This window comes from Rhamphochromis sp. 'chilingali' (genome assembly GCF_963969265.1).
Source record: "Rhamphochromis sp. 'chilingali' genome assembly, chromosome: 19".
NCBI lineage: Eukaryota > Metazoa > Chordata > Actinopteri > Cichliformes > Cichlidae > Rhamphochromis > Rhamphochromis sp. 'chilingali'.
Genome location: NC_137946.1, coordinates 621364 through 637011, shown reverse-complemented (window position 1 = coordinate 637011; position 15648 = coordinate 621364). Strand labels below are relative to the sequence as shown.

Genomic DNA, 15648 nt, shown 5'->3' with positions numbered 1-15648 from the left:
AAAAGGAAGTTTTTCCTTCCCACTATCACCAAAGTGCTTGCTCATAGGGGGTCATATGATTGTTGGGTTTTTCTCTGTATCTATGAAGCGCCTTGAGGTGACTTTTGTTGTGATTTGGCGCTATATAAATAAAATTGAATTGAATTGAATCGGATCACAGTTTTAAGTCACGGATCCGATCAATTTTCAGATCAGCAAAAAAAGAAAAAAGACAAAAATTGAACATTTACTTATTGAAGTATTTTTTGCCTGTTAAAACATTCAACTCAAGATTCATTCCACGCAAGTATTAAAAAAAATATGGTTCAATATGGGGCAGTATAGGGCTTTGTATCTACCACTCAATTCAATTCAATTCAATTTTATTTATAAAGCACCAAATCACAACAACAGTCGCCTCAAGGTGCTTTATATTGTAAGGTAGACCCTACAATAATACATACCGCTCATTATATCGCACTCTGCTGTGATATGAGCTGTCACGGTCACGTAGCTTTCCGTTGTCCCGGAGGTCCACCCATTTGTAGTAGTTAGGGCAACAGAATATGCCTGGGACATTTCAGCCATAACTTAAATCTTTTTCTGATCATACATGCTTGGAATGATCTTGCCACTAAAGTGGACACGCAACGAGATATCATAGCGTGGCTCGTTCATCCTAGTTTAAACCCCTTGTTTTGCACAAAGGAATACGGCCTCCCGTCTGCAGCTAAACACCCCAATAGCTTTTGTAATAGCTTTAGCCCGGTCGGATTGGGCAGCAAAGGGCTGCTTAAATACTGCAAACTCCTCTGCTCCTCCACTCACTCCACTCCACTTCGCTAGCGCTGACCATAACTATTGCTTGACAGACCCACCACGCCACCATACACATATTTTTTTTTCTTCTTTTTCGAATCTTAGGAACCGTGGAGTGGGATCGGTTCAGATTACGGATCAACCATGATCCGTTGCACCACTATTATACATGCTTCCCTTTGGCAGTATAATTTGAAGACATGGCATACATTTTTATTGCTATGCAGGTAATGCCCATTTATATCTGTAAATGAAGCATCCTTGTCAGGTGCCCAAAACACCTGAACAGGCTCCTTTTGATGTGGAGGAGCAGCGGCTCTACTTTGAGCCACTTCAGATGGCTGAACTGTCTCTTAAGGTGGGCATACACTGTGCAATTTTTGGCCCATTTAGAAATGATTATTCAGTCGTTTTAAGTATCGGCCTGAGTTTCGCCTTAATCGTGAGTTGTGCATCATCGTGTAATATACATGGGGTAACGAGAAGCGATTAACACCTCACGACCAGCTCCCAATCAGCAATCGTATCGTTGCAAGAAAATCAAACCTGTTTGAAATCCTGTCGCCCCTCATGAGGGTGTCAACAAAACCCACCCTGCACATGGACAAACACAGAAATGGAAGTGAAAAAGATGGAGCAGCATGGCAGTGCAGCGTGTGATCTGGACACAAGCGATGGAGGCACAACTTGTAGAACTATGGCAAGCTCATCCGAGCCTTTTCGATGTGGCCTCACAAAATTATCACGACCGCAACAACCGTGAAAAGAGCTGGATGGACATTGCTGCTCAATCACAGCTGCCTGGTCAATGTTTTTCATTAGCGATTTAGCAAAGTTGATGTGGTGGTGTGTGTCTGTGTGAGTGAAAGACAGAGAGAGAGGGAGGGAGAGTGAGAGACAGATTTTGTGTTATAAGCTTCATATTACCACTTCATATTATAGATGCACAGTGTGAGCACTCAGGTGGCATAAGAGCATCGGGCCGTATAGTGTGAGACCCTGCATTATGACCTACGAACTTCTAACCCCTGTGATTCAGTCGTACAGTTTGAGCAGGAGCTGAATAACATGACTGAAAAAAATCGCACAGTGTTTGCCCGGCTTAAAAGAGAGGCCAGCCACCCTTCGAAGGAAGCTCATTTCTGCCACTTGTATGTGTTATGTCCTTCTTCCAGTCACTACCCACAGCTCATGACCATAGCTCAGGGTAGGGACGTAGAGCGACTGGTAAATTGAGAGCTTTGCTTTTTACACTCAGCTCTCTCTTTACCATGACGGACCAGTACAGCGTCCGCATCACTGCAGACGAAGCACCAATCTGGCTGTTGATCTCCCGCTCCCTTCTCTGGTCAGTCGTGAACAAGACCCAGAGATGCACTCCGCCCTTTTCCGGCTCAGGACCATAGCCTCAGATTTAGGTGCTGATTCTCATTCCCACTGCTTCACACTTGGCTGAATGGCTGTGAACCGTTCCAGTGCGAACTGTAGACTATCACCTGATGAAGTCACCAGAACCACATCATCTGCGAAAAGCAGAGATGAGATTCTGAGGCCACTCAAATGAAAGCCTTCCTCCACTATGCCTACAAATTCGGTCCATAAAAATTATGAACAGAATCGGTGACAAAGGGCAGCCCTGGCAGAGTCCATCACCTACCGGAAAAAAGTCAAACTTATTGCCGGATATGCAGACCAAGCTCTTGCAACAGTTGTATAAAGATCGAATGGTCCATAGCAATGTCCCAGACACCTCATACTCCCGAAGCATCTCCCACCACTGACACTCCGAGAGACACGGTTGAATGCCTTTTCCAAGTCCAAAAGACACATGTAGACTGGTTGGACAAACTCCCATACGCCCTCAAGTATCCTCGAGAAGATAAAGAGCTGGTCCAGTGATCCATGACCAGGACGAAAACCACATTGTTCCTCCTGTTTCTGAGATTTGACTAACGGACAAACTCTCCTTTCCAGCACCCTGGCATAAACGTTCCCACGAAAGTTGAGGAGTGTGATCTCCTGTAGTTGGAATACACCCTCCAGTCCCTCTTCTTAAAGATTTGCAGACTGGGGTGGTGGTTCCCATTCAGACGTACCGCCCTGATCTCCACGCAAGTCTCCAGAGGTGTGTCAGTCAAGACCTACAACATACAGAGACTACAGGAACTCAGGGTGAACCTTGCAGCCAAGGAGGTGTGTAACTGCCTCAGTGACCTAACCTCTGGAGATAGAAGAGTCTTCCCCTTGCCCCCAGACTCTGCTTCCTCCACAGAAGACATGCCAGTGGGATAAAGGAGGTCCTTGAGGTATTCCTTCCACCACCCGACAATTTTAAAGTTGAAGTCAGCAGTGCTCCACCCAGACTATACACAGTGCATGTAGAACACCACTTTCCCCTCCTGAGTCACCTGACGGTTTGCCAGGATCCCTTCAAAGCAGTCCGAAAGTCTTTTTCCATGGCCTCTTTGAAGTCCTCTCACACCACTAGTTTTTGCTTCAGCCACTGCCTGAGCCGCATTCCTTTTGGCCTGTCGGTACCTATCAGCTGCCTCTGAAGTCCCACAGATTAGCCAAGCCCGGAAGGACTCCTTCTTCAGCCTTGTGGCTCCCTTCACCTCTGGTGTCCACCATTTGGTTTGGGCATTACCACCACAACAGGCACCAACCACCTTGCGGCTGCAATTCAGTCAGGGGGTCCGGCAGTCGAGGTGCTGAACATGGTCCATTTGGACCGGGGCCTCTGCCTGGCCTTAGTATACATTTGATGTGCCAGGTTTGTCCAACATCCTCCCCCGCCAACTGATCCAACTCACCACCCGGCGGTGATAACTTGACAGCTCAGCCCCTCTCTTGTGTCCAGAACATACGGGTGCAGGCAAGTCTGCTGGACCAGACAGGGTGAGTCCCTGTGTCTTCAAGGCCTGTGCCCCCCAGCTTTATAGAGTCTTTCATAAACTGTTCATGATGAGTCTGAGTCTGCAGAGGGTCCCAGTGCTGTGGAAGATGTCAGGCCTCGTTCCTGTACCAAAGATGCGACATCCCAGTGGTTCCCAGGATTACTGACTTCTGAAGTCTTAAAAGACTGATGATATGTGTGTCCTCAACATTGTGTGTCTGACAAGGTGATCAGCAACACAGGGGCACCACAAAGGCTGTCCTCTAAACCACAGACTTCACCACTGCAAAGAAACCTGCCATGTTCAGAAGTTTTCTCATGACTCTGCTGTGGTTGGATGCAGCAGTGAAAGTGAAGAGACAGAGTACCGGGCTGTGGTTGACTCCTTTATAACATGGTGCAAGCAGAATCACCTGCAGCTCAATGTGACAAAGACAAAAAATTGACCCTAACTTGAGGAGGACCAGGAAACCAGTGGCGCCTCTTTCAGTCCAGAGGGTAGATGTGGACATCGTGGTGGACTATAAATACCTCAGAGTACACATTCTCTATGCTGTTGCATAGAGAGGGTTGCAAATGCCAACAGACTTAATAAACGGATTCGCAAGGCCAGTGATCTTGTGAGGATGGAGCTGGACTCTATTAAGGTGATGTCAGAAAGGCAGATGTTATCTCCATGTGGTTATCTCCTTGTACAACTCCTCCATCTAATGCACAGTGCAATAGTTACACCCTCCTCTACAGTGATAACTGCTCTGCCCTCTTGAGTCAATGCCTCCATTCTTCCAGGGCTAGTTTAACGGCTAGGAGTTTTTTGTCATCACTGTCATACTTCTTCTCTACAGGGGATAAACTACGTAAAAAGAAAACACACATATGCAGGTTATCATCTATTTGATGTAAAAATTTAGGTCCCCCTCTGTATTAAGAGATATTAAGAGAGTGGAACTATTGCAGTGTGTACTCGTGCTGGGACTCATCCTGTCTGGTCATGCATACTTACCTGAGTATAGTGTTTCTGAACGTGGTCGTACGTGAAAGTGATGGGTGGCGGAGAGGTGTCGGGTTTTTCACTGGAGGCGAAGGTGCAGTAAGGAGAGAAAGGGAGAGAGAGTGGTGTGGCTGTGGACTGCAGGCTCACCACAGTTAAGTCAGTAGGAGCTGAGCATTGACTGCAGTATCAAATCAGTTGAAGAACAAATTCAAGTCACTGGCTCTGTCCCCAGCAGCTTCTCTTCTATTGGATGGTTTGAATCCTTAATGACACTCCAGACCTCTCTGCTGTTTTGCTGGAGTTTCTGCTCTAGCTTTCTCCTGTTATTGTTCTTAGTTTCTCTGATCTTGCCGCTCAATAATCCCATTCTCAGCTCCACTTTATTTCTCACTCTGAAAAACATCCCCTTGTTATTGAGGAGGTCTTTGATGTCATTAGTCGCCCATGGCTTGTTATTTGGGTAGCAGAGAGTCGGAGCTGGGACAGTGGAGCTAGTGCAGAAGGTTATGTTGTTAACAAGAACTGCTTATCAATTGCAGAGCTTTCCCAGTCAGCTCGAACAGTTTGGAAGCCTTCAATTGATACATTGTCATTGAGAATATCCTGTACAGTGCACCGTTCAACCAATATGTTTGCTCAATATGTTTGGTAGAGAACACTATTAAACAAATAAGAGGCAGAACAGGCTGAAATACGCTGCATGCAGCAGTGTTATGCAAACTCCACTAATAACCATGGACAACTTGTCATTTTATTCTGTCAGAATACGATCTTCCTCTAACTATCATGTATCCTGTATTCATTATTTCATCATTATCCTGATGAAAATCTGGAATCTGTTCCAGATTGTAATTACTGTATTGTAATTTTGTAACTAGTGCTGTAGTATTGTTTGGTCTTTTCTTGCTGTTGTCAAAGCAATTTACTCAATGATGCTGAGAGAAGTAACTGTGGTCGATCTTGTGTATATGAAAGATGATAAATAAGGGGCTGGTTGAATTTAAAATTAGCCAATTTTTGTTGATCTCCTGCAATATTTAGGTCGTGCTCTGTAATATAAAAGTCAACATAGATTATTTGCTTGGTGTTTGCCAGGAAACATGATAATATTCATTTTGTGCATAAAAATGTGTGGTTGTTATAGGTGTATAAATGCTACACATGAGTACTTTTACCCTACTGATTGGTAGGGTAAAATTACTATGACATCATAATATCCCTGCTTTTGTGGTAAAAAGTATACAGTGTTTTCAATATGTCATAGTGTTTCCCTCTGCATGGCCTCTAAACCTGTCCCTGCTCTTTCTGCTCAGTATGTAGGATGTGTAGTTACTCCTTTAGTAATTGCTGATACTGTACTAAATGAAGCCCATTATCACTGGTGGAGGTCAGAGTCACTGAACTGGAGATGTGTCCATAGTGAATTGTGTTCCAGGGGCCAGAGCAGCAATGAAGATGAAGGCAAATTACAGAAAATCATCATTCAAGCAGTAGTGACACATGGTTCCATCAATCTGAGTTCACTAACATGAATACTGAATCGTGTGTAACCTTTCCGGAAACAATGTCAGACTTTTCTTTCGCTGCATGTTCTCCTTAAGTTGCTGGTTGTCTGGCTTTATAGATTATTGATGTTAGGAGAAAGGAATCCATTGCACTATGAATGGTGCAGCTCTCGTTTCTGGCCAGATTTAAAACTTAAAAACTCCTTTGTCCCACACGCCATCAGACTGTTTAACTCCTCCCTGGAGGGGAGAGGGAGGGGAAACAGGAGGACAAAGGAGGGAACAACTAAGCTGTAGTGCCTCTTCACCTCACTGTACAATACCTTTTGTGCAATACTTTTGTAAATAGTCAACAGTGCAATAGACTCAATACTTGAAATGTGCAATTCACTTGTATTTTTATTTTTATTCCTATTTATTCTATTTATCCCCTTCGTATATTTTATTTATATTGTCTCTGTATTTATATATATGTGTGTGTGTGTATATATATATATATATATATATATATATATATATATATATATATATATATATATATAATATTCTGTAACTCTGTAACTTCTGTCGGTGCTGTGCTTTTTTGGAAATCGAATTTCCCAGAGGAACCCACCCGAGGGATTAATAAAGTTCTATCTAATCTAATCTAATCTAGATTTATTAAATTACCCAAAATGACTATCCAGAGTTGGGACCTGGAAGCAGCACCATAGATTAACTCCTGTTATTTCCCCTAAACCCCATTCCACATAAAGACTGTGTCTGTCCTAGACCACCAAAGAAAATCATCAAGAAATGCTTTAAAATTAAAAATTACAAAGAAAGAACAATCTAGTATCATCAAGTGCACCAAAGGGTAAAACAGCAAACTGTGGATTATTAACCATTAGGTCTCTTTTTGTACATGAATTAATAATCGATTAACATATTGATTTACTCTGCTTTACAGAAACCTGGTTAGAGCAAAATGATTATGTTAGTTTAAATGAATAAACACTCCTGAGTCATAGTAACTATCAGAATCCCTGAGGCACAGGCCGAGGAGAGGGTGTGGCAGCAATTTTTCACTGCACCTTCTTATTCAACCAAAAACCCAGACAGAGATGTAATTAATTTGAAACCCTGATGCTTAGCCTCGCCCACCCTAGCTGTAAAAGTCAAACAGTTTTATTCTGTTGCCCACCTGAGTTTCTGTCTGATTTCTCAGACTTTTATCTGATTTAGTGCTCGGCTCAGATAATTGTGGGTGATTTTAACATCCATCTAGATGTTAAAAATGACAGCCTCAATAATAATAATAATAATAATACATTTTATTTGAAAGTGCCTTTCAAAATACTCAAGGACACTGTACACAGCAGAATAATAAAAGCAGCATAAAAGCAAGCAGTTTACATAATCATACAAGCATAAGACATAAAACAAATTTACAGTGGTTGCAAAAGTATTCGACCCCCTCGAACTTTCCCACATTTTGTCACATTACAGCCACAAACATGAATCAATGTTATTGTAATTCCACATGAAAGACCAACACAAAGTGGTGCACACGTGAGAAGTGGAACGAAAATCAGACATGATTCCAAACATTTTTACAAATAAATAACTGCAAAGTGGGGTGTGTGTAATTATTCAGCCCCTGAGTCAATACTTTGTAGAACCAGCTGCAGTTCCAGCTGCCAGTCTTTTAGGGTCTGTCTCTACCAGCTGTGCACATCTACAGACTGAAATCTTTGCCCATTCTTCTTTGAAACAGCTCCAGCTCAGTCAGATTAGATGGGCAGCGTTTGTGAACAGCAGTTTTCAGATCTTGCCACAGATTCTGGATTGGATTTAGATCTGGACTTTGACTGGGCCGTTCTAACACATGGATATGTTTTGTTTTAAACCATCCCATTGTTGCCCTGGCTTTATGTTCAGGGTCGTTGTCCTGCTGGAAGCTGAACCTCCGCCCCAGTCTCAAGTCTTTTGCAGACTCCAACAGGTTTTCTTCCAAGACTGCCCTGTATTTGGCTCCATCCATCTTCCCATTAACTCTGACCAGCTTCCCTGTCCCTGCTGAAGAGAAGCCCCCCCAGAGCATGATGCTGCCACCACCATATCTGACAGTGGGGATGGTGTGTTCAGAGTGATGTGCAGTGTTAGTTTTCCACACAGAGCGTTTTGCATTTTGGTCTCATCTGACCAGAGCAGCTTCTTCCACATGTTTGCTGTGTCCCCCACATGGCTCGTGGCAAACTGCAAACGGGACTTCTTCTGGTTTTCTGTTAACAATGGCTTTCTTCTTGCCACTCTTCCATAAAGGACAACTTTGTGCAGTGCACGACTAATAGTTGTCCTGTGGACAGATTCCCCCACCTGAGCTGTAGATCTCTGCAGCTCGTCCAGAGTCACCATGGGCCTCTTGGCTGCATTTCTGATCAGCGCTCTCCTTGTTCGGCCTGTGAGTTTAGGTGGACGGCCTTGTCTTGGTAGGTTTACAGTTGTGCCATACTCCTTCCATTTCTGAATGATGGCTTGAACAGTGCTCCGTGGGATGTTCAAGGCTTGGGAAATCTTTGTGTAGCCTAAGCCTGCTTTACATTTCTCAGTAACTTTATGCCTGACCTGTCTGCTGTGTTCTTTGGACTTCATGGTGTTGTTGCTCCCAATATTCTCTCAGACAACCTCTGAGGCCGTCACAGAGCAGCTGTATCTGTACTGACATTAGATTACACACAGGTGCACTCTGTTTAGTCATTAGCACTCATCAGGCAACGTCTATGTGCAACTGACTGCACTCAGACCAAAGGGGGCTGAATAATTACGCACACCCCACTTTGCAGTTATTTATTTGTAAAAATGTTTGGAATCATGAATGATGTTCGTTCCACTTCTCACGTGTGCACCACTTTGTGTTGGTCTTTCATGTGGAATTCCAATAACATTGATTCATGTTTGTGGCTGTAATGTGACAAAATGTGGGAAAGTTCAAGGGGGCCGAATACTTTTGCAAGCCACTGTAAATAGCAGAGTGGAGAGGTTATGTGGGATAAGCTGTTATGAACAAGTGAGTTTTGAGTTGGGACTTAAAGAGAGAGAAGGAAGTGAGATTTCTTAAATCAGGAGGTCGGGAATTCCAGAGTCGAGGAGCTGAGCAGCTGAAAGCCCTGCTCCCCATGGTGGCAAGACGAAGAGAGGGGACAGAGAGAGAAAGAGAAGAAGAAGATCTGAGACACAGAGATGGGGCGGTGATCTGAACCAGAACAGAGAGATATGGAGGGGAGAGATGATGAATAGCCTTAAATGTGTACAACTACTGTGTACAAGTACTGTCGAGGATGACACCCAGAGTTTTCACAGAGGAAGAAACGGAGACCGGCGAGTTATTGATAGTAACAGAGAAACTGTTGGTTCTGGATAATGCTGATTTAGTCAACAAAGCATTTAATCTGTTATTAGACTCAACTGGCTTCTCTCAAAATGTTGCAATTTGGAGCTTTACAATAAGCTATATAAATAAAACTGAATTGAATCAAATTCTCTCAAATGGATATGTACCACAGGCCTTCAAGCTGGCTGTAGTTAAACCTTTACTCAAAAAGCATCTCTAGACCCAGCAGTCTTAGCTAATTATAGGCCAATCTCCAACCTTCCTTTATATCAAACATCCTTGAAAGAGTAGTTGTCAAACAGCTAACAGATCATCTGCAGAGGAATGGCTTATTTGAAAAGTTTCAGTCAGGTTTCAGAGCTCATCACAGCACAGAAACAGCTTTAGTGAAGGTTACAAATGATCTTCTTATGGCCTCTGACAGTGGACTCATCTCTGTGCTTGTCCTGCTAGACCTCAGTGCAGCGTTCGATACTGTCGACCATAATATCCTATTAGAGCGATTAGAACATGCTGTAGGTATTACAGGTACTGCACTGCAGTGGTTTGTATCATATCTATCTAATAGACTCCAGTTTGTGCATGTAAATGGAGAGTCCTCTTCACACACTGAGGTTAATTATGGAGTTCCACAGGGTTCAGTGCTAGGACCAATTCTGTTTACATTATACATGCTTCCCTTAGGCAGCATCATTAGAAGACATAGCATACATTTACACTGCTATGCTGATGACACCCAGCTCTATCTGTCCATGAAGCCAGATAACACACACCAATGAGTTAAACTGCAGGAATGTCTTAAAGACATAACGTGCAGAGTCGTTTCTGACCAGGATATGTCCCTGAATATGCATAATAAACAAATGTGCAGAATGCTTACTTTCACTTGCGCAGTAGCAGTTCCTAAATGCTGCCCCAAGAATATTGACTAGGGCTAGAAATAGAGCATATACTTCTCCTATACTGGCTTGTCCTATTTGGTTTTCTGCTAAAACCAGAATATAATTTAAAATCATTCTCATCACATAAGAAGGTCTCACTTTTAATCACATTTATAATCACATAAAGCTGGATGTTTAGACCTTTTACTCTCTCAGCTGTGTTAACACAGACCTGCCAGTTTCTTGAACTGGTTGTGATCAATTAATAATGTGCACGTTTTCCTACGTTTTCCCTCAACTTTAACTTTATAATAATAAGCTTTGATACAGCACTCTGTAGACAGCCAAAATTTTCAGCAACGACCTTCTGTGGATTACCATACCTGTGAAGGGTATTAACGATGATCATTTTGACAACTGTCAATATTCAGTGTTCATGTCTGTGAAGGTTGTCAGTCATCCAGGTCATCGTAGTCTAAGGAGCTTGGAAAGAAAAGCGTCTGGACTAGAACTAGAACTGAAGAAGCTTCTCGGATGAGAGGTGAAACATCTTCAAGCCACTTAAAGAAGTCCAGACACTTTTCTTTCCAAGCTCCTTAGATTCAGTACTCATAATCTTCAAATATTTTGAGATACATTAGTATATTCAAGTGTCTGTAAGTTTGTGACAGATGGAGCAAAAGAGCAAGCAAACCAGTGTGTGAAAGTGTGTAATATGATGAGGCTCCTTTTTCGTCAGCGCTAAATTGGGACAAGTGATCTAAGTAGAGCACTATCCCCCTGTGGAGCTCTGGCAGTCACTGAGCTTCAGTGTCTGCACAAAGCTTTACTCGAGCAATTGTGCAATTGTTGTCCACCTTTTAGTCTTCTTTCTGAGCTGAAGATGCTGAGACCTACTGACTCCCCTGAGCTTATGTATTATTTAAACTGTCTGCACAGGGAACCCAGGAAGGTAGTGCTCCACAAGAGTACCACGGGCTTGGGCTTCAACATCGTAGGTGGTGAAGATGGTGAGGGCATCTTTGTCTCCTTCATCCTTGCGGGAGGACCCGCTGACTTGAGTGGAGAACTGAGGCGAGGTGACCAGATTTTATCAGTGAGTATGCAAGAGCCACTATATCCACAGAGATTTACACATAGTAATGTTTCAAAATATGTTTAAGTTTTACCGAAATTATTGATGTAGAAATTCTGATGTCACCTGCGGTTTAATTCATTATGAAAAACCTTCACAGCTCAATAGCAGCCCTATTTGAGGGTCTTTACAGTATAAAGCATCCTGAGGCAGCTGTATTCAGTTTTTTATAGACTGAATTGAACTGAATATGCAAACTGCTTACAAACAAATCTGAATAAATAAGCTGTTTTTATTTGTTGCAGTCTGAATCTCTTTGTAATGCTCTGCACAAGTACAGGCTGACTTTTGTTAAATGTGTGTGTTCCAAGGACAATGATAAAGTGTGCAATAGTTCAGGTGGCCTAGATTTACTTTCAAAGCAAATGGATGGTGGGTTTTTTCTTCTGCAGTATTGCTCCAGTATGATAACAGATAGGTGCTGTGTGTCATAGTTTATTAGCAGGTTATTTTTTTAATTAAATCTATTAAATATGTGCATTTGTAATTGACAGCTATAAATACAAAACTAGTGTTTTTCATCTTTATTGCTTTAATTGTTAAAATAATTAATAATTAATGACGAAACAGAAATTTCCTTCATTGCCAGCGAAAGCTAGGAAAGGGATAGTAAAGGACTGCTAATTTGTCTAATATTAAGAAAACACCCAGCAGAACCTCTCACAGATAATTAGGCTATTCGGCAGCATGGGAGGATTAGGGGTAAAAAATAGCATTACATAGAGGCTAAGCCTTTCAGAAAGAAAGAAGGAGAAGGGGTTAAGATTGTGTCTGCAAGCTATTTTAAAACATTGTTTTTAAATCTAAATTTGCAAAGAATGCAGAGATTTAATCAAATAAACATGTATAACCATCTAGTCATGGCATGTCTCTGAAAACTACTGTCAGGAAAGAGCCATTTGATGCATCTACAATAAAAAAAAAACTGCCATCCAAAATAAAAATAAAACTTCTAAAGGGTCTTATCCTATTTGTAGACTAAGATGACTTGCAAAGACTGAGTTGTAGTTTGACTGTTCAAATTTTTTAATTCTTTGTGGAAATGATTGAACCTGTGTTTTCTGAGCTAACAAGGAAGGGAAACATCCAGCTGTGCAAAAAACTTGCACATCTGTGAAGATACTTTTTATATTAAACATGTTGAACATGTGCTGCCATCCAGACAATCTCCTTTACAAAAAGCTCTGCTAAACCAACAGCATGGCTGCTTTAAAACCCAGAGTCCAGTCCCATCGGTCAATAGTCCCGATCTGTCACGTTAGTGGTGGATCATGATTAAACTTCTAAACAAAAGGAAGCAGAAGCAGCTTGGCAGCTGAAATCAAATAAGAATGGAAAACATCTCTTTTAAAACTACAGTGATTTAAAAAATAAGTATGTAGTAGTGCTGTCAAAATTAATGCGTTAACGCAAATTAATCCGCCATCATGGTCAACGCGATTAAAATTTTTAACGCAATTAACGCATCTGGAGTACAGAATGACTCAAAATCCCTAAAATGTTTCTGTTAACTCATTTCGGGCAGTTTGGCCAAGCAGAGTTACCTTCGCACATGCGCAAATGGGCAGTTGATCTGGTAGTGACGGGCAGCTGAACCAATCAACTCAATATGGAAGATGATAAACGCACATCGGCCCTCTCGACGGGAAATTTGAGTATTAAAAAACCAAGAAGACGGAACAGTCGACCAACATAAAGTCTTATGCATGTTGTGCAAGAAGGAATTTTCACTGAAGCACTTCCTGCTTAAAATATCACATTGACGCGAAGCATACGTTAGCCAGGATGCTGCTAGCACTTTAGCTAACGCGTCACCCAGCTTGGACAAACCACTCACGGAGCATCGCGGACTCAGTAAGTCGACCTCGGACATATTGACTGACGCAATCGCCAAGTGGATTGCAACAAGCTGCTTTTCTCGAGTCTGCTCATGCAAAATGAAATGTGATTAATATTGAATAAAAATTATATTTAATCGTGATTAATCAAAATTAATCCAAAGTAACCCTGTGATGAATCTGATTAGACATTTTAAATATTTTGTTTGACAGCAGTTTGATATAATTATATATTAGTTTATACTTACCTATTAGGTTTTTTTTTTTTAAGTTGCATTTCACAGGAGAAAGCCTGTGCTAAAAGACTGAAGAAAACTATTCAAATTCTCTTTGAATTTAAGCATTTAACATTCTTTGTGTTTATACTTCATTATATTGCATAAATGTATGTTACAAGCTTAAATATAAAGTTGAAAAAATGTAATTGCAACCAGGCTTTTGATCAAGTAACTGCGATTCATTGCGATTAAAATTGTGAGATTAATTAGTTAATTTTTTTTATCTATTGACAGCACTAATATTTAGTTTTACACATTTAAATTAAAATCAAAATAATTAATGTTGCAGAATTAAAGTCACATTTCCATTGAATTCAGTTCAATTCACTTTTATTCATACAGCACTAAATCACAACAACAGTCGCCTCAAGGTGCTTTTCATTATAAGGTAGACCCTAAAGTAATAGATACAGAGAAAACCCCAACAATCATATGACCCCCTATGAGCAGCACTTTGGTGACAGTGGGGAGGAAAAACTCTCTTTTAACAGGAAGAAACCTCCAGCAGAACCAGGTTGAGTCCAATAACAGATTAAATGCCATGTTGAGGCTGTCATTTTTAGCATCTACACGAATGTTAAAATCACCCACAATAATTATTTTATCTGAGCTCAGAACTAAATTAGATATAAAGTCTGAGAAATCAGACAGAAACTCTGTGTAAGGACCAGGTGGACGATAGATGATAACAAGACAGGTTTCTGAGTTTACAGCTGGGGTGGACGAGGCTAAGCATCAGGCTTTCAAATGAATTAAAAGTCTGTCTTGGTCTTTCATTAATTAATAGGCTGGTGTGAGAAATTGCTGCCACACCTCCCCCTCGGCCTGTGCTTCGAGGTTTCTGGTAGTTAGAATGACTCGGGGGTGTTGATTCATTTAAACTAACATAATCATCCTGCTGCAACCAGGTTTCTGTAAGGCAGAGTAAATCAATTTGTTGATCAATTATTAAGTCATGTACTAACAGAGACTTGGAGGAGAGAGACCTAATATTTAATAATCCACATTTCACTGTTTTACTCTTTGGTTCAGATGTGGATACTGTATTGTTCTTTCTTTGTAATTGTTTATGTTTAAGTTGTTTGTTGCTGGTTTTTAGTTTGTTTTTTGTCTGTTTGGAAGCTGACACAGTCTCTATGGAGATGGGTTTTTGGGGGGGTAGCAGGAGGAGAGAAGCTGCAGAGAGGCATTTTGGGGGGTTTAATAAATTTGACCAGATTTCCAGAAATGAGAGCTGCTCCATCCAAAGTGGGATGGATGCCGTCTCTCCTAACAAGACCAGGTTTCCTCCAGAAGGTTTCCCAATTATCTATGAAGCCCACATCGTTTTTTGGACACCACTCAGACAATTTCAAATTCAAATTCAAATTCAAATTCAAATTTTATTTGTCACACACACACAACCATACACAGTATGACATGGGGGTGAAATGCTTGTAGCTGTACAATGCCCGACCATTAAATGACAGAAGAAAAGTTCTACAATATTTACAATTTACTACAAAAATTTACAAATTAACTTAGGAATTTACAGTAAAGAATGTGCAAATAGCAGAAGAGATTATAAAGATAAGGATTATAAATTATAGGAATTATAGGATTATAGGAAATGTGTGGTGGTGCGTGTGGTGACGTGTGTGAGAGTCCAGTCTTATAGTGACGTGTGTGGGAGAGTCCAGTCCTACACCTGGTTCAGGGCCCGAATAGCCTGGGGGAAGAAGCTCCTCCTCATTCTCTCTGTTTTGGCCTTAAGGGAGCGGAAGCGCTTCCCAGCCCTCAACAGTGAGAAGAGTCCATTGTTGGGATGGGAGAGGTCCATCATAATCTTCCTAGCTTTGGACTTGCACCGCTTGGTGTAGATGGACAGCAGGTCAGGGAGCTCTGATTGAATGATGCGTTCTGCCGAGCGCACCACCCTTTGCAGATCTCGTCTATCCTGCTTGGTGCTGT

At 41.6% G+C, this 15648-nt stretch overlaps 1 protein-coding gene across 1 annotated transcript in view; it reads left to right on the top strand.

Moving 5' to 3' along the window:
* Window positions 1-15648, top strand: part of dlg2 (discs, large homolog 2) — a 176661-nt gene that overhangs the window by 129370 nt on the left and 31643 nt on the right. Inside the window, exon 16 of the mRNA XM_080867650.1 lies at window positions 11387-11543. Coding sequence (XP_080723776.1) covers window positions 11387-11543 — 157 coding nt within the window. The remainder of the gene's footprint in view (window positions 1-11386; window positions 11544-15648) is intronic.